Source organism: Piliocolobus tephrosceles, chromosome 2 (genome assembly GCF_002776525.5).
Source record: "Piliocolobus tephrosceles isolate RC106 chromosome 2, ASM277652v3, whole genome shotgun sequence".
Lineage (NCBI taxonomy): Eukaryota > Metazoa > Chordata > Mammalia > Primates > Cercopithecidae > Piliocolobus > Piliocolobus tephrosceles.
The window spans coordinates 192,133,176-192,152,366 of NC_045435.1; the positions used below are offsets into that span (position 1 = coordinate 192,133,176).

General features: G+C 42.6%; 1 protein-coding gene across 1 annotated transcript in view; it reads right to left on the reverse strand.

Annotated features, from left to right (window-relative positions):
* The window catches only part of PAK2 (p21 (RAC1) activated kinase 2), a 91,711-nt gene that overhangs the window by 40,757 nt on the left and 31,763 nt on the right, over nucleotides 1–19,191 (reverse strand). The window contains exon 2 of the mRNA XM_023214808.2: nucleotides 13,583–13,796. Coding sequence (XP_023070576.1) covers nucleotides 13,583–13,769 — 187 coding nt within the window. The 5' untranslated portion in view covers nucleotides 13,770–13,796. The remainder of the gene's footprint in view (nucleotides 1–13,582; nucleotides 13,797–19,191) is intronic.

Here is a 19,191-nt window from a genome sequence, read left to right on the forward strand (position 1 = left end):
TGGAGTGCAATGGCGCAATCTCGGCTCGCTGCAACCTCAGCCTCCCAGGTGAAAGTGATTCTCCTGCCTCAGCCTCCCAAGTAGCTGGGATTACAGGCATACGCCACCAAGCCCAGCTACTTTTTGTACTTTTAGTAGAGACGGGATTTCACCATGTTAGCCAGGCTGGTTTCGAACTTCTGACCTCAAGTGATCCACGCACCTGGGCCTCCCAAAGTGCTGAGCTTACAGGCTTGAGCCACCACTCCAGCCGGGAGAATGTTCTTGATTATCTCCCACTCTTCTTTCTATTGCTATCTTTTGTTTGTGTTGGTAATTTTAGATGTTGATATTCCAAGAATTAGTTTTCCATTGTTCTCTGTTCATTCTTCCTCTGCGAACTCTTTTCTTGTTTCCTGGATTCCTTTCTCTCCTCTCTTTGAAGATTACCCAGTATGTGTGTGTGCACATGCTGGCGTTTTGGGGGTTTTCTCCTTACACTATTTAAGTTCCTGTTTTTATCCCTATTGTTTTGGACTCTCCTTCTCGTTTATAAAGGGTTTCTCATAAATGTCTGCTGATCCTTTACTGTCTACTCATACAGAAAAGTATTAAAAAGCTGACTGGGAGATAAGCCAACCTTAACACTAAAGATAAGGACAGTATGCAAGGTACCTAAAGTATTTTTTCTCCAGGCCATTGTTTATCCAGAGAAAAATCCTCCAGTCTCCTGCCTGAGGGCTATGAGTCAGGCTACAGGTATTCTGAAAGCAGGATGGGGAAAGGAGATGAAAGTGCTGACTTGCACGGAAGTCATCTTCTTTACTCTGGAGCTTCCACTTTTCCTGACTCCCCTGATAAGAACAGAGGCCTCTCTGGTTTAATTTCCCTTGAAATAAATGTAAATGTCCGTTTATACTTTTTTCCTTGCAGAGAATGGGGGTTACATTTACGTGGATTGTGGGGTGTAAAGGAGGAGTCTTGGCGGGCCTCTGACACTTTCTATGTTGATTTTCAACTAATCCCCCTTCTTTTCAGCATGTGTATTACATCCCACCCCTACTCTGACACAGTATTGTGTGCCTCTCAATCTTGAGCTTCCGGAATTTTTACAAGGGAAACTTGGTCCCCTTCTCACAGATTCCCCTCTGCTAACACTTAGGTGACGTGTTTCTCTGTCCTGCTGAGTCAGGTGCCAATTTTCCACCACTTCCGCCTTCCAAATGTGTACTGAGGCCCCTTTCACACTACTATCTCCTCTTTCTCTTTGACCTTGTGTGTGTGTGTATATACATATATGTGTTTTTTTTTTTTCTTCTGTCATTTTAGTTGAATCTTGGGAGGGAGAGTAAACAGAATGCCTCTGTATGTGGTCAACATGCTGTGTGTAACCTGAAGATTCTTCCAATATCAAAGAGTTAAAAATTAGGCTGTTTGATAAGTCTATACATATAAAACTGGAAATGTTACCATATGCTACTCTTTGTTTACCACGGTACTACTAATTTAGTATTGGTAGGAAACACAACAATACTTATTTAACTAGTAATGACAGATTTATGCTCAAATGTCCATCCCCTCTCTAGGCACATAACTTAGAAGAGATCTGGTCACAGTGACAGGGAAGGGAATACTGGTTATGGAAACGAGCAGAGGGAAATGAAATGGTTAAGCCTGGATTATCTTTACTGAAACACACAATTATTAATATATCTATCATAAATTACTTTTCTCTTAATTTTCACTAGACTTTGAGTAATTTGAGGTTGTGCGCTCAACATTTCTTTATGTCCCTTGGCTTCTAACGGAATACCCCACATACAGGAGAAAATATTTGTTAGTTAATGATAAACTAGTAGTTTACAATTTAACGTACTATGATTATATGTGTTCTTTCTTTTAAAAAAAAATCTGCTCGGCATCCTAATTCCGGAAACTTCCCTCACCCTTCCTCTATGCAGACAGTTGGGAAAGATGCCATTTTCTTACATGACTATGGTCACAGATGACTGGTCCAAGGTGGACATTTAATTCAAGCCAGATCAGCACAGCTTCCCACATACCCTCGGGCAACTGGTTCAAGGGCAGCTACCTCGGCAGCTAAGCCAGACTCAGCTCCCTCAGAATCAGTCTATCACCAGTGACTGAAGTTATAAGAAACTGAGCCCAGGAATTATATTTCTTAACACATAGAGAAAAAACATTCTGAAATAAGAAATATAAAATAAGAAAGAAATATAAAAAGAAGGGTGAGAGATATTCAGCAAGAGAACTCCTGGTCCCTGCTGTGTCTAAGGCCTAGTCAATATTCTTCAACTTGGAAATGTTAAGAGTTTAGAGAAATATATTAAAGTTTCATATATGATGGAAGTATAGAGTAAAAAGTTAAAGGAAAGACACAAAAACAATGAAGCAGAACTTGAGATAGAGTCACATTCATTCATTCAAAATAAACATAATATCCTAAAAATCTGTTCAATTCCATTTGTTTTTACGTAACACACATACAGGTACTCTGTATATTTTAATAGTCTCAATGGGAAAAGGAAGGGATATTAGAAACAGCATCTAAAACAAAAAGATACCAAAGCATATCTCGAATTGACCAATGTGCTGGAAGGACAATGTGCTGGAAGAATATTGCTATATAAACAGAATGTCTTTGATACTGTTATATATAACAACTCTAAAAGCCCAGAAATAGAGGGCCAATCAAAATAAATTTATGTAGATGTGGGGGTTCAGTCAGGATGGCAGAAGAAATTATAGAAATAGAAAAAAGCAAACCTTCTTAGAAGGCCGGGGAGTTTTGGATAGCTTCAAATAGTTTGGCTGAAGGCAGCCAGATTTTCTTTTCAGGAGCCAGAGAGCTTAAGGTGCAGATACAAAGGAATATAAAGTAGTTTATTTAAAGAGCTTGTTTTGTGGTCCTAAGACTAACCTTTGATCATCTGTGGGCAAGATGGCCCTCTCTCTGGGGGCGGGGGGGGGGGGGGGGACCAGGTTAATTACCCACAGGTGTGTTGACTCAAGCCTTTGTCAATTAATCTATACTAAATAAAATAAATGAAAGCTTCATTGGCTAGTCGAGGCCAGTGGTTGCAACTTTTTTTTTTTTTTTTTGAGACGGAGTCTTGCTCTGTCCCCCAGGCTGGAGTGCAGTGGTGGGATCTCCGCTCACTGCAAGCTCTGCCTCCCGGGTTCACACCATTCTCCTGCCTCAGCCTCCCGAGTAGCTGGGACTACAGGCGCCCGCCACCACCACGCCTGGCTAATTTTTTGCATTTTTAGTAGAGATGGAGTTTTACCATGTTAGCCAGGATGGTCTCGATCTCCTGACCTCGTGATCCGCCCACCTCAGCCTCCCAAAGTACTGGGATTACAGGTATGAGCCACTGCGTCTGGCTGGTTGCAACTCTTTACAGCACTCTCCTGGGAGTCTGTAAGCAGGCCGGACTTTCAGCTGGACTGACAAGCATAACATCTGTGTCAGTGTAAGTTATTAATCTGTCATTGGGTCAGGGTCTGTGGGATGGACCCGCACGTGGACACCTTAGCCTTGGAGAAATCTGAAATCTGTTCATGTTTCATAAAATAAAAGTAGGTCAACTTTTGTTTATCAAACACAACCATCCACAGGAGGTTCACCGGGCAACCAGATCACCTGATGGGAAGTAATGGACCAGGGTGAAAAACTTATTTTAATAAAATGAACGATTTAACTAGTGTCCTAGGGGAAAAAAAGATTCTTAGAATCATCTTCCAACTTCATTAGACAATAAAACAGCAGCAGGCAGGCAGCAACCTTCAGCCAAGAGGCAGAGACCCTGAGTCACATGTTGACAAAAGGCACTGACAAGAATCCTAAGTAGGCTGCTGTCACGTTCTCCAGGGCCACTACCTTTTAGACTACTTTCAAGCTAGTCTAAGGCTAAACAAACAAAAGAAACCCCTTATCTATTTAAAAGGAAGACTCTTCTGTTTCTAGTCTAACCATAAACAATTCCTTCTTTGTTCTTTTGACATGCAATAGCTTCAAATTCCACCACACAGCAGAGAAAGGGGTCCCCAGTCCCTGGGCCATGGACCAGTACAGGTCGATGGCCTGTTAGGAACGGGGCAGCACAGCAGGAGGTGAGCAGTGGGGAGTGAGCATCACCACCTTAGCTCCGCCTCCTGTCAGATCAGTGGCAGCATGAGATTCCTATAGGAGCAGGAACCCTATTGTGAACTGCACATGTGAGGGATCTAGGTTGCACACTCCTTATGAGGATCTAACTAATGTCTGACGATCTGAGGTGGAAGTTTCATACCGAAACCACACCCCTGCCAGCCCCATAGAAAAACTGTTTTCCGGCCGGGCGCAGGGGCTCATGCCTGTAGTCCCAGCACTTTGGGAGGCTGAGGTGGGCAGATCACCTGAGGTCAGGAGTTCAAGACCAGTCTGGCCAACATGGTAAAACCCCGTCTCTACTAAAAATACCAAAAAAGTATCCAGGCCTGGTGGCAAGTGCCTGTAATCCCAGCTACTCGGGAGGCTGAGGCAGGAGAATCACTTGTACCCAGGAGGCGGAGGTTGCAGTGAGCCGAGATCACACCTTTGCATTCCAGCCTGGGCAGCAAGATGAAAGAAAAAATAGAAAAAAAAAAAATTGTTTTCCAGGAAACCATCCCCCCAGTGCCAAAAATGTTGGGGCCCACTACTCTAGGAAATAGGCAGAGAAGTGTGCGCTGCTGTTATTAATCTCAGAATTCAGTTTTTTATTTTATTTATTTATTTATTTTGAAACGGAGTCTTGCTCTGTCACCCAGGCTGGAGTGCAGTGGCACGATCTGGGCTCACTGCAAGCTCCGCCTCCCAGGTTCACACCATTCTCCTGCCTCAGTCTCCCCAGTAGCTGGGACTACAGGTGCTTGCCACCTCGCCCGGCTAATTTTTTTGTATTTTTAGTAGAGATGGGGTTTCACCGTTAGCCAGGATGGTCTCGATCTCCTGACCTCGTGATCCGCCCGCCTCAGTCTCCCAAAGTGCTAGGATTACAGGCGTGAGCCACTGCGACCGGCCAGAATTCAGTTTTTTAAATCAGAAACGTTGTTTACAGATAGAAGTCATAACCAACCAGAAGTGAAGGTGCTTAGAGACTGAATAACTAGATGTGAAAATTGCTTTAGTTAATAAAGACAATATTATTCAACTCTGGCTGTATGAAAAAAGCTTATTTTAAAAAGTCAAATGGCTCATTGACATTTTCATTATTCAAACTAGTAGACTAGTTAGTCCATTTCTCACTTGGGCTACTGCAAAAGCCTCCTAACTAGTTTCCAACTTCACTCTCACACTTCGAACAAAACCTATTTTCTATACGCCTACTATTCTCTCCTATCTAAAACAGAGAGGTGGCCAGGTCTTTCCCCTGTTTATTTTTTTTTTTATTTTTTATTTTTTTTGAGACGGAGTCTTGCTCTGTCGCCCGGGCTGGAGTGCAGTGGCCGGATCTCAGCTCACTGCAAGCTCCGCCTCCCGGGTTTACACCATTCTCCTGCCTCAGCCTCCCGAGTAGCTGGGACTACAGGCACCAGCCACCTCGCCAGGCTAACTTTTTTGTATTTTTTAGTAGAGACGGGGTTTCACCGGGTTAGCCAGGATGGTCTCGAACTCCTGACCTCGTGATCCGCCCGTCTCGGCCTCCCAAAGTGCTGGGATTACAGGCTTGAGCCACCGTGCCCGGCCTCCCCTGTTTAAAAATCTGTAATGGTTCCCCAGGAAACAGGATAAAATTTGAGCTCTGTAGCATAGAATACAAGGCCCTTTATGACCTGTCCCTGCCTACCTACCTCTTCAGCTGCTTCTGCTGTCTGTAGTGCCTACACACACCCTTCTGCAATTCTCTCTCCTTCCCTCCCTGCTTTCCGGTAACACTGGACGGCCCTCAGCTCCACGGACGTGCTACGATCCCTCCTGCAGGTGGGCCACTGAAGCAAGCTCTTCCCCAGGCATGGACATCTGCTGCAATTCTCTCTCCTTCCCTCTCTGCTTTCCAGTAACACAGGACTGCCCTCAGCTCCACGGACGTGCTACAATCCCTCCTGCAGGTGGGCCACTGAAGCAAGCTCTTCCCCAGGCACGGAACACACTTTGTAGCTGTTGTTGCCCTTACTCATCCTGCAGTCGTCAGCTCTATTATCATTTCCTTAGGAAGCCTTCGCAGACATTCCAGATTAGACAGATGTCTCACACTACCTCGGTACCATAGCTTGTAATTTCATAGCTTGTAATTCCATACCATGGTTTTAGATTGCTGTCACGGGAGCAGGGACACTATCTGCTTTGCTTGTCACTTATCTCTGATTATTCATATAGTACACACATTAGCAAGCATGGAAAAAAGATTTGTTCCATCAAGTTGCCCTAAAAAGGCATGATCGGAAAGGATTTCTAATTTTCTCAAGTTTTTCAGTGATGCCAATTAAAACCAGTAATGAATAACTGAAAACATCCTAGAGTCTTTCTTTTCTTTTTATAAAAATATTAGCTGCTTTTTATTTTTTTTTGTAAGGAAAGCAGTAAGGGATGTAAATTTTTTAGTGGAATAAAATGAATTATCTCTAGATCAGGCCTTACATTAGAGATGGCAAAAGTCTTAAGGTCGTTATGATTTTTTAAAAATAGAAATACAACTGTTTGCCTTTTAGACTCTTCTGTTTTAAGACGATGTACTGAGCACATACTGTAGTCCTCTCCCTTCTACACAAAATCCGAGTATTTCACAGAATAAAATCCACGAGGAATGCTCAAGAACGAAAAGCAATTAGGGTAAGACCAGGGAGACAAGCAGCGCTTAGGATGTCCGTGGGAGAATGCTTCTGCAAATTGCTGCAGGTGGCTGAAACTAGAAGCGAGGAGGGTGGAAATGGGGGGACCCAGAGGCAACCACTAGGCTGATGAACGGGATAATCCAGTAAGAGCAGCAGAGCAGGTTGTTTCTATGTTCACAAAAGCACGGATATGCAAACACACACAAGGTTCTCCCTCATTCCTAATGCCGAAAGCTGGGCCCAGTGACTGGGCTGTGTTTCAGCTTCCAAGTGGGAGCAGTAGGTGTAAGAGGAAAAGGAGGTAGAGCTCCAGGGAACAGGAGGAATCAAGAAGCATCCTACCCTCCAAACATTCCACACCATCTCTTTGTCATCTGAGACTGAAGACGACGTGCAACTAAACCTCCCTGTAAACAGGCTACACAGAGGCTCTGCAGATTCTCCACCCTCAGTTACAAAGACAGATGCAATTCTCCCCTATTTGCCCTACAAAATCCATACAATTTTTTTTGGAGACAGTCTCGCTCTGTTGCCCAGGCTGGAGTGCAGTGGTGCAATCTCTGGCTCACTGCAAGCTCCGCCTCCCGGGTTTACGCCATTCTCCTGCCTCAGCCTCCCGAGTAGCTGGGACTACAGGCGCCCGCCACCACGCCCGGCTAATTTTTTGTATTTTTAGTAGAGAGGGGGTTTCACCTTGTTAGCCAGGATGGTCTCAATCTCCTGACCTCGTGATCCGCCTGCCTTGGTCTCCCAAAGTGCTGGGATTACAGGCATGAGCCACCGCGCCCGGCCCAAAGTCTATACAATGCTAATCAAAGTAGCCACAAGTTTTTCTTTGTTGCTGTTAAAGTACATGATAAACAGATTCTAAAATTTATAGAAAAAGCTGAAGAAGAATCTGGTTAAGAGATTTGTTCTATCAGACATTAACAATAATTATTTAAGAGCCAAGTGTGGTGGCTCACACCTGTAATCCCAGCACTTTAGGAGGCCAAGGCTGGCAGATAGTTTGAGCCCCGGAGTTTGAGACTAGCCTCGGCAACATACAAAAATACAAAAATATATAATACAAAAAGTAGTTGGGTGTCATGCACCTGTAGTCCCAACTACTTGGAAGGCTGAGGCAGGAGGATCACTTGAATCTGGGAGGTGGAGGTTGCAGTGAACCAGGACACATGACTGTACTCACTCCAGCCTGGGTCACAGAGTGAGACTCTGCCTCAAAAAAAAAAAAACTTTATACAGTAATCAAGACAGGGTGTCATTATTAGCTCAGGTACAGACAACCTAATGGAATAAAATAGAGAACACAGGAACAGACTCTCACATGGAAACTTGGTAAGTGATGGTGTTATAGGTCAGTGGGGAAATAGAAGACTCAATAAATGGTCTGGGATACTATTCAAGTTTAAAGAAAAAAGTGAAAGTGAATCTTTTCACAGATATACAAAAATAAAATCCAGATAGCTCAAAGATTTAAAGTGTAAAAGGCAAGCTATAGAAAAAATACAGGAAAAAGTCTTCATGACCCCAAGTTAGACAAAAATTTCTTAAAAAACAAAAACCTCGAACCATAAAAAAGAGAAATTGAGGCCAGGCACGATGGCTCATGCCTGTAATCCTAGCACTTTGGGAAGCTGAGGCAGGTGGATCACGAGGTCAGAAGTTCAAGACCAGCCTGGCCAAGACGATGAAACACCGTCTCTACTAAAAATACAAAAATTAGTTGGGCACAGTGGCAGGCGCCTGTAATCCCAGCTACTCGGGAGGTTGAGGTAGGAGAATCGACTGAACCTGGTGGGGCAGAGGCTGTAGAGAGCCAAGATTGAGCCACTGGACTCCAGTCTGGGTGACAGAATGAGACTCTGTCTGAAAAGAAAAAAACAAATTAATTCAATTATATCAAAATTAATAACTTCTATTCATTAAAATATACTACTAAAAGGGTAAAAAGGCAAATCACATCCTGGAAGACTATCTTTAACATCCTATGACTGGCAAAAGATTAGTACATAGACTAAAAAGAATGTTTATTAATAGAAAACGAAAAAGTTAACAACCCAGTAGAAAAATGGATTAAAGACCTTGATATGGTTTGGTTGTGTCCCCACCCAAATCACATCTTGAATTCTCACGTGTTGTGGGAGGGAGGCGGCAGGAGGTAACTGAACCATGGGCAGGTCTTCACAAGATCTCCTGGTTTTAAAAGGGGGAGTTTCCCTGCACAAGCTCTCTCTCGTTGCCTGCCGTCATCCCTGTAGGACATGACTTGCTCCTCCTTGCCTTCTGCCATGATTGTGAGGCCTCCCAGCCATGTGAAACTGTAAGTCCAATAAACCCTTTTTCTTGTATAAATTACTCAGTCTCGGGTATGTCTTTATCAGCAGCGTGAAAACTGACTAATATAGATAGTGAACAGATACTTCTTTCTCTTGAACAAATATTTCACAGAAAGCACACAGGAATGGTCAATTAACCTGAAAAGATGCTCAGTTTTTTGAGTAATCAGGGAAAGGCAAATTTAAACCACAAGGAACTACTATTTCACCCCCCCAGAGCTGCCGAGGGTGTCCGGCAACGGGAACTCTCATCTCCTGCGGGTGAGAATGTACACTAAAAATTTTTAGAAAACAATCTGACAAACCTAGTCAAGTCACACACGGGAACAGCCTGTAACCCAGCAATTCTGATCCTAAATATATACCTCTGAAGGACCTTTAAATCTTTAAGCCAAGACACACACCAAGAAATACATTTTATATCCTGACTCAGTATACACATAACTAAAACTCTTTCATAAGACAGCGTTTTTACTGTGTGCACAATATTCTGATTATATTATTCTATTTCATTTAGTGTTGTCCACTACACAGATTTCAAAACCCACCAATGCACTGGTTTTTAATATAAGCTGAACATCAGAATCATCTGGGGTATTAAAAAAATTAAAAACAAAACCAAAACTGATGCCCAGGGTAAGCCCCTAACGATGCTGATTGCTGATTCAACTGGAATGAGACGGAGTGTGAGCACAGATTTATTAAGCTTCCCAGGTGATTCTACTTAGCAATTCAAGAACTAAACTAACAGATCACCTGAGGCTTGGGAAGCTTTGCCCCAGAGAAATACTTGAACACATCCAGTAAGATGTATGTTCAAGATTATCCATAACAGTACTACTCATGAAAACAACCCAAATGTCTACAGATAGGAGACTGGCTAAGTAAACTACAGTATATTTACAGTGCAGCAATATACAGCAGCGAAAGTGAACAAACTACACCATACACATCAAAAAATCTCAAAAGCGTAAAGCTAAGTGAAAAGTATGTGGAAAAAATGCAGACAGCATAATTCCATTCATAAAAGGTTCCCAAACAGGCATGCCTAAACCACAGATATTTGAGGGTGAATAGATACGTCATAAAATTACAATAAAAATGCAGAATTCGGCTGGGCGCAGTGGCTCAAGCCTGTAATCCCAGCACTTTGGGAGGCTGAGACGGGCGGATCACGAGGTCAGGAGATCGAGACCATCCTGGCTAACACGGTGAAATCCCGTCTATACTAAAAAATACAAAAAACTAGCCAGGCGAGGAGGTGGGCATCTGTAGTCCCAGCTACACAGGAGGCTGAGGCAGGAGAACGGCGTAAACCTGGGAGGCGGAGCTTGCAGTGAGCTGAGATCCGGCCACTGTACTCCAGCCCGAGCGACAGAGCAAGACTCCGTCTCAAAAAAAAAAAAAAAAATGCAGAATTCAGAATGGTGCATATTGGGGACAAAGAGAAGGACAGGATGGGGCATAGCAGATGGGGACTTCAGAGGTACTGATAAAATTCTAGGCTGGGTGGTAGGTACAAGGATGTTTTATATATATATACACATAGATACAGATTTTTTTTTTTGAGACAGAGTCTCACTCTGTCCCCCAGGCTGGAGTGCAGTGCCACGATCTTGGCTCACCGCAACCTCCACCTCCCAGGTTCAAGTGATTCTCCTGCCTCAGCCTCCTCAGTAGCTGGGATTACAGGCACACCACCATTCCCAGCTAATTTTTTTGTACTTTCAGTAGCGATGGAGTTTCACCATGTTGGCCAGGCTGGTTTTGAACTCCTGACCTCAAGTGATCTGCCCGCCTCAGCCTCCCAAAGTCCTAGGATTAACAAGTGTGAGCCACCATGCCCAGCCTATACAAATATATACTATACATATTATATATACACTATATATACTATACATATATTATATATGTATACTATATAGCATACAGTATGCATATATATAGATTATATACTATATAGATAATACACTATTGTGTCTATGATGTCAACACAAAGTAAAAAATTAAAGCCAAATTCAATTTGATAGTGGTTATGGCCTATATCCGGGTGTATCCATTTGTCAAAACTGTGTAATTAATATCTGTGCATTGATAACTGTAATTTTATCTAAAAAATAAGTGGAGGCAGGATGTTGAAATTAGGTGACAGCATTGATTACACTCTTCTGTCTACTTTGAATATATTTAACATTTTCAATAACAAATTTTTTAAGAGAAAGAAAAAAATTGGATAAAGCAAAGTTCATTTTTAGAGAACTTGTAAAGTTTTGAGATCAGCACTCAAAAGTTATTAGATGTTGACTATAAACACAATAAAACAAAGACTTCAGAAATCAACAAAAACTGAACGAATTAGCAATTACAGATATAAAGAACTGATAACCCTAAATGCAATTAGAGTCCCCGCTAGGAAACCAGTACGTTCACTCCCCCTTTCTTAGGGGGACCTTGAGTTTTCTACAGCAGGTAAGTCATTTGGGGAGAAATAAATGGAAAGGAAGAGTAAAGGAGCATAAAACTGGACTCAAAATGACCAGAGATGGGGGCGCTCTTCTGCACTTATATAAACGCAGTTCAATTTGCTCACAAACCCTTCCGTTACCCAAAATCAACCACCAGACTGTCCACACTTTCTGTTTCATTTTACCATCTTTTCCCTTTTCCAATGCTGTCCCCCCAAGTATACTTTATTTTATCTTGAGAATTTCCCTACTCTCTGCCCTTGATTCTAGCTCTCCATAGGGAAGTAATAGCAACTCTTTCAGTGATTTTTTCTGGTGTTACCCTTTATCTTTTTTTTTCTGACCTCTATAATTTTAAAGACCATGTTCACATTGCCATTTTTAGGTCTTCCCACTTTAAATATACTGACTTACTACTCCAACACACACTTCATTGCCTTCTTCCCACACACAATTTTTGGTTCATTGCTTCATTTTCCTCTTTAACCTTTACCTAATCCAGCCTAAGTACATTTTACATTCTCAAATGTGTCAAACACACACCTTATCGCTTCCTTTAAATGAACTTTAAAAACATACTTCCATTAAGGCTTTTCAGTTATAACTTCACAAGAAATCTTAATAAAACAAAATTAGAAAGAGGTGATATACAGTGAAATGAATGAACAGGTTTTCAGCTGTTCCATGATTACGCTCTATGAATCTAAATTCTCCAAGACTTGATTCTTCATTAATACTAACTCAAATTCTCACTGATTATCTCACTTAAATGTGTACTAAGGAGTCTCACATACAAAGCACCATTCATCTCCTACTTGGGTTTACCTCTCCATGTAGAATATTAAGAGGTATATCTTTATCTTCGCATATATGTATTTCCAGCCATCAGAGCCATATCACGTTTAAGGTGATTAAACAAATGAACCCCTTACCCTTATTCTAAAATCCATTAGTGTCTGTAATCCATTATTTAATTCTAAAATCCAAAAAGCCCTGAAAACTGAAGGTTTTTTGCTCAAATTTGACAACAAAACTAATTTAGCGATTTCAACTTATTTGAGACTATTTGTAGCCTTTATCCCACATCTTTGTGTGACTAGACCAGTGGTTCTTTTTGTTTTTGAGACAGTCTGGATGGAGTGCAGTGGTATGTCCCTGGCTTACTCCAACCTCCCCATCCAGGGCTCAAACCATCCTCCCACCTCAGCCTCCCGAGTAGCTGGGATTACAGGCATGTGCCACCATGCCCGGCTAATTTTTGTATTTTTATACAGATGGGGTTTTGCCATGTTGCCCAGGCTGGTCTTGAACTCCTGAGCTCAAGCAATCTGCCTGCCTTGGCCTCCCAAAGTGCTGGGAATACAGGCATGAGCCACTGTGTCCGGCCCAGTGATTCTTAATTGGAGTAATTTTGCCCCAGGAGATAGGTCCCTGCAAACAACAAATTATTTGGCTCCAAGATGTCAACAGCATCGACGTTGAGAAACCCTGAACTAGATCTATTTTGCTGAGGACATCAGTCTGTGAGTACCGAGGCAGCCTCAGACTCTTCCGAGGGCATTATAGAATACCTGGTAAAAGACAGTATTTATACCCAAGAATCACAAAAACTCTTAATTCCAAAACACAGTTGGCTCCGGGGATTTCAGACAGGGGACTGTGGGCCCTGTATCACCATTCTTACAATGGCAGGTCTCCTCAAATGTCACAAATCTCATTAAAAAATGGCCAAGGTCTCAGAAAACAAAGGGGATGAATATAGAAATTCACTGGCCGTAACAAGTATGGTGAGAAACAAATTTACATTTTTTTCTCTTTCAAAATCACAATTTAAAATAAACTAGCCTTTTAAATAGTGCCTGTATATTAGCATCGATTGTTTCCATGATCTGTTTTAATGTTCTCACCACAAAAGTTATCAACACGGGTAACATACAATAATAAACCAACACTGAGACTCTTAAAACCACAAGTGCTGTTTACCTTTCTCTGTGCCTGAGAATATGGAGATGATTTTATGCCTGGGCTTCTTCTCCTCCGGAACAGAGGGCAAAGGTTTCAAACTGTGATTGGCTGACAACGGGTCTTTGCCTCCAGTGCTAAAGATGGTGCTGCTCATTCGCACAGGAGGTGCTGGAGGCTTGTCTTCCAGTTCTCCGTTATCAGACATGGTTCAGAATTACGAAATGGCCTGAACCTGGAAAAATACAATTAGTATTAAATACAATTAGTAACAAAGTAAAAAAACAGCAGCACGAACAAGCAAAAAACAGTAATAACTACCCCTGCCACAATTCCAAATTAGAAAATATTATCCATTTAGAGTGATATTTGCAAAATCTGGAAAAATCAATGTGTAAAAGATGTAACTCTCTTGAAGTGTAACAAAGGTAATTTCCCCTAACAAAGTTGGTAATGGTCAGCTGAAAAATGTTTGAAAAGTCACATGGAAACGCGATGGTACTACCAAAAGCTCCTGATCTAATCAATGGATTCTAAGAGACCTTCTCAATGGAAAGACAGACAACATGAAATCTTTTTTCTTTATTCCAAAGAGGAAAAATATGTTAAATTACAGGATATCTTGGGGAGGTGCACCTCTAGAGCAGAGACAGATGCTTGGCTATTAAGCCTATCAAACAGCACCCCTCTAATCTGATTTCATGCACCCCAACTTTGCAGTCACAACTTAGCCTTCATAATAACTTGACTAAAAAATTCTTATTTATTTTTGAGACGGAGTCTCACTCCGTCACCCAGGCTGGGGTGCAGTGGCGTGATCTCAGCTCACTGCAGCCTCCACCTGCCAGGTTCAAGAGATTCTCCTGCCTCGGCCTCCCGAGTAGGTGGGACTAGAGCCGCACAACACCACTCTTGGCTACTTTTTGGTATTTTTAGTAGAGACAGGGTTTCACCGTGTTGGCCAGGATGGTTTCAAACTCTTGACCTCCGGTGATCCGCCCGCCTTGGCCTCCGAAAGTGCTGGGATTACAGGTGTGAGCCACGGCATCCAGCCTAATCTTTGTATTTTTAGCAGAGACGAGGTTTTGCTACGTTGCCCAGGCTGGTCTCGAATTCCTGACCTCAAGTGATCCACCCGCCTTATCCTCCCAAATTGCTGAGATTATAGGCATGAGCCCCCATGCCTGGCCAAGGATTCTTAAAACAATGCACTGCTGAGGCAGTATTTGGTCTCTGAAAATTTGACATCCTAATTGACACAAATTAAGTCTTTTGAGTTTTGCAGACAATCACAAAGGAGCTGGGCCAATGTGGATATACTGACAAAATTAAATACAGAGCACGGCTGAAAGGCTGAGCGTGGCCACATCCCCCAGGTTCTGTGACACCTGCAAATGCCCTGTCCAGGCAGTTGCATAATCCGTCTTACCTACATGGCTAATTCAGCGAAAACCTCAACCCTGCTTACCCATACTTCTAGGCATGTCTTTAAAAAAGTAGATTACACAAATTTGAAATCAGCAGGAAAAGGGAGATGATCCCTAACTTACATATGAGTTCTGATACCAAAAAAAAAAAAAAAAAAGTCATGTTAGGAAACATATTTCCCACTAAACATGGTTTTGATTGGTAACTGGATCTTAATTTGATTCTAAGATTATGTAATGCGTTTAAGCAAACACAACCTTGCATATATACAATGAAAAGAATGCTAACTGTTCAGAACTTAAAAATATATTTTTTATTTAGTTTGAATGCTTATACCTGAAGAAAAGTAGGTACAATTTGAGAAGATTATACCAAATCTTACAGCTTTTCTTTTCCTTGATGGGAGTGTGTCACTAGCACTATGGTGTATTTTCTCTCTCAAAATCATGATTATTTTTTCATTCTACGAAAGAGGAAGAATAAAAAAAGGTAAAGGAGCAAAAACATTTCTGGGAGTGACATGGTTTGGCTGCATCCCCACTCAAATCTCATCTTGAATTCCCACGTGTTGTGGGAGGAACCTGGTGGGAGGTCAGTGAATTACGGGGGCAAGTCTTTCCTGTGCCATTCTCCTGACAGTAAGTCTCACATGGTCTGAGGGGTTTAAAAAGATTTCCCTGCACAAGCTCCCTCTCTTTGCCTGCTGCCATCCATGTAAGATGTGACTTGCTCCTCCTTGCCTTCTGTTATGATTGTGCAGCTTGCCCAGCCACATGGAAATGTAAGTCCAATTAAGTCTGTTTCTTTTGTAAATTGCCCCGTCTCAGGTATGTCTTTATCAGCAGCATGAAAACAGAACAGACTAACAGAGGGGGTAACTAGCTAGAGAAGGTCTGGGAAAAGGGAGGGGAAGCGATCTCTATTTCTTTGTGTGAAAGACTAGTCTAAGGAAGACATGAGGGCAGGATCTAAGGCGGTGCTGACATGCCCTAAAATGATTCTTCCTAACCAGCTCATGACGTCATGTGGGATTTGTTTTGTTTTTGGGGTGGGATGCAAGCAAGACGTAACTGGTTATTCCTAAGTATGGGCTACTACCAGTGTGCACTACAAGAGGGGACTTATCTTGCTACAGACAGAAGAAAGACAAAGCTTAGTAACAACACTGCAGCCAGGCACAGTGTCTCATGCCCCACTTTGGGAGGCCAAGGTGGGCAGATCGCTTGAGGTCAGGAGTTCGAGACCAGTTTGGGCAACATGGTGAAACCCTTTCTCTAAGAAAAACACGCTGGGCGCGGTGGCTCAAGCCTGTAATCCCAGCACTTTGGGAGGCCGAGACGGGCGGATCACGAGGTCAGGAGATCGAGACCATTCTGGCTAACACGGTGAAACCCCGTCTCTACTAAAAAATACAAAAAACTAGCCGGGCGAGGTGGCGGGCGCCTGTAGTCCCAGCTACTCGGGAGGCTGAGGCAGGAGAATGGCGTGAACCCGGGAGGCAGAGCTTGCAGTGAGCTGAGATCCGGCCACTGCACTCCAGCCTGGGCGACAGAGCGAGACTCTGTCTCAAAAAAAAAAAAAAACACACACACAAAAATTAGTCAGGTGTGGTGGCGCACACCTGTAGTCCCGGCTACTCGGGAGGCTGAGGCAGAGGAATCACTTGAGCCCGGGAGGCACAGGTTGCAGAGCCGAGATCGTGCCACTGCACTCCAGCCTGGGCAACAGAGTGAGCCACCATCTCAAAAACAAAACAAAACAAAAAACAACAACAACAAAAAACACGGCACAATAAAGTGACTATGAATTCTCTCCTCAAGGCTCCCACATCGATGGAACATGAGTAGAAACTGCCAGTGCACCTTCAATAATAATAATAATAATAATAATAAATCAGCTGCATGTTATCCAGTTCTGGGGTTAACAGCATATGTTCCAGAATCAGACTGCTTTGGATGGAATCCTGTTTCCACCAATGACTTAGTGTGTGACCTTGGGCAAATCACTTCACCATGTCTCACGATTCCTTGAAGAAATGGCTGACTCTAGGCATGGGACAGGGAAAATGCAAGATGAGCCCAGAGCACGCTGTAGTGTCAGAAGGCAAGGGAGCACTTTAAAAGGATGAAGAAATGCCAAAGGGATACAGGAAAGATTTTCCATAGGCCAATGCTGGGATGATTTGAGCAAATTCGTATACTATTTGATTATGACCCAGAGTATCAAATAAATATATTATTCCATCCTGACATAAATAAACAAGTAAGTAAATAAATGAGAGAAAAGGAATAAATCTTTCTTACAGAAGAATTGCAAATAAAATAGGTAAATACATCTCCCTCTAGGAGTTTCAGCTTAATCCATGTTTCCTCTTGAGTGAAGGCAAAACTTAGTGACTCGTTTCCAAAGAACAGTGTATGGCAAGGGAAAAATAACTTTGCAGTGAAAAAACCCGGCAAACATGCCTTATTAACCAAGAACCACAGCTAACATCACCAGTGACAAGTCGTGACCCTATTACTTATCCCCTCATCTAACGTGATGGGGCACACACTTCGCCTGTGGTGTTCTTCCCGCAAACCCACAGCCCCAGTCTAACCATGAGGAAAACACCAGACAAACCCCAATTGAGGGATATGCTACAAAACTCCTGACCACTACATTCCTCCAAACCGTCAAGGACATGAAAAACAACACTGAGAAACTGTAACACATCAGAGGAGACAGAACCATAAATGCAACATGACACCCTGGATTGGATCCTGGAACAGAAAAGAGGCACTGGTGAAACAACTAGTAGAATCCAAATAAACCCTAGAACTTAGTTAACAGTAAGGCACCAATGTTGGCTTCTTTGTTTTGACATGCGTATCATGGTTATGTAAGATGTTAACATTAGAGGAAGCTGGGTGATAGGTATACAGGAAATCCACTACCTTTGCAATTTGTCTGTACATCTAAAATTATCCCCTAATAAAAACTCTATTAAAAAGGGAGTAAGTTGCTCAAAAATTAAATACAGAGCTACCATGTGACCCAGCAATTCCACTCCCAGGTATACAGCCAAGAGAACTGAAAACATATGTTCACGCAAAAACTTTATATGAAAGGTCATAGAAGCATTCATAATAGCCAAAAGATAGACCTAAATATCCATCAACTGATGAACGGATATACCAAATGCGGTGTGTCCATAAGATGGAATATTGTTTCGCCACAAAAAGCAGTACTGACACATGCTGCAAGACGGATGGCCCCCGAACACTAAGTGGAAAAAAGCCATAAAAGGCCACATATTGTGATTCCACTTCACATGAAATGTCCAGAACAGGGGCATCCACAGAGATAGAAAGGAATTTAGTTCATAAACACGGCTGATTAGCGAGTGGTTGCTATGGAGTGAGGGAAACGAGATGCGGCTGCTAATGGGTATGAAGTTTCTCTAGGGGATGCAAAGGTTCTGCTATGAAGACAGCGGAGAGGGTCGCACAGCCTTGTGACTATACTAACACCATTCCATCGTACACTTTAAGATGGTAAATTTTAGGCTATGCAAATTACATCTGACATTAATATCTACTCACAGAATAAACATGAAGTGAACTAACAAAGATAAAAAGCCGTTGCAATTGTTATCATCATTACTACTTATAAGACTCTATGCTAGACATTAGAGAAAATGAAAGACAACCTGTGTCTTCTCTAAGAGTTCATAACCTAGGGAGAAAGACCAACACATACTTGTTTTAAGTTAGGTCAGGCATTCCCCTTATCAGTATCTGCTCTCAACACAGGCCTATCAAAGCTACTCAGCTCCTTCAAAGTAGTCGTTCTCAAAACATTTTGGCCACAATACCCTTTACATTCTTAGACATTAATGAAGAGTCCAAAGAGTTTTTGTTGATGAGGGTTATATCTATCTATATTTACCGCATGAGACATTGAAACAAGTTATTGGCTGGGCACCTTGGCTCGTGCTGTAATCCCAACACTTTGGGAGGCTGAGGTCAGGGATTACTTGAGGTCAGGAGTTCGAGACCATCCTGGCCAACATGGTGAAACCCCGTCTCTACTAAAAATACAAAAATTAGCTGGGCGTGGTGGCGCATGTCTGTAATCCCAGCTACTTGGGCAGCTGAGGCAGGAGAATCACTTGAACCTGGGAGGCGGAAGTTGCAGCGAGTCGAGATCACGCCACTGCA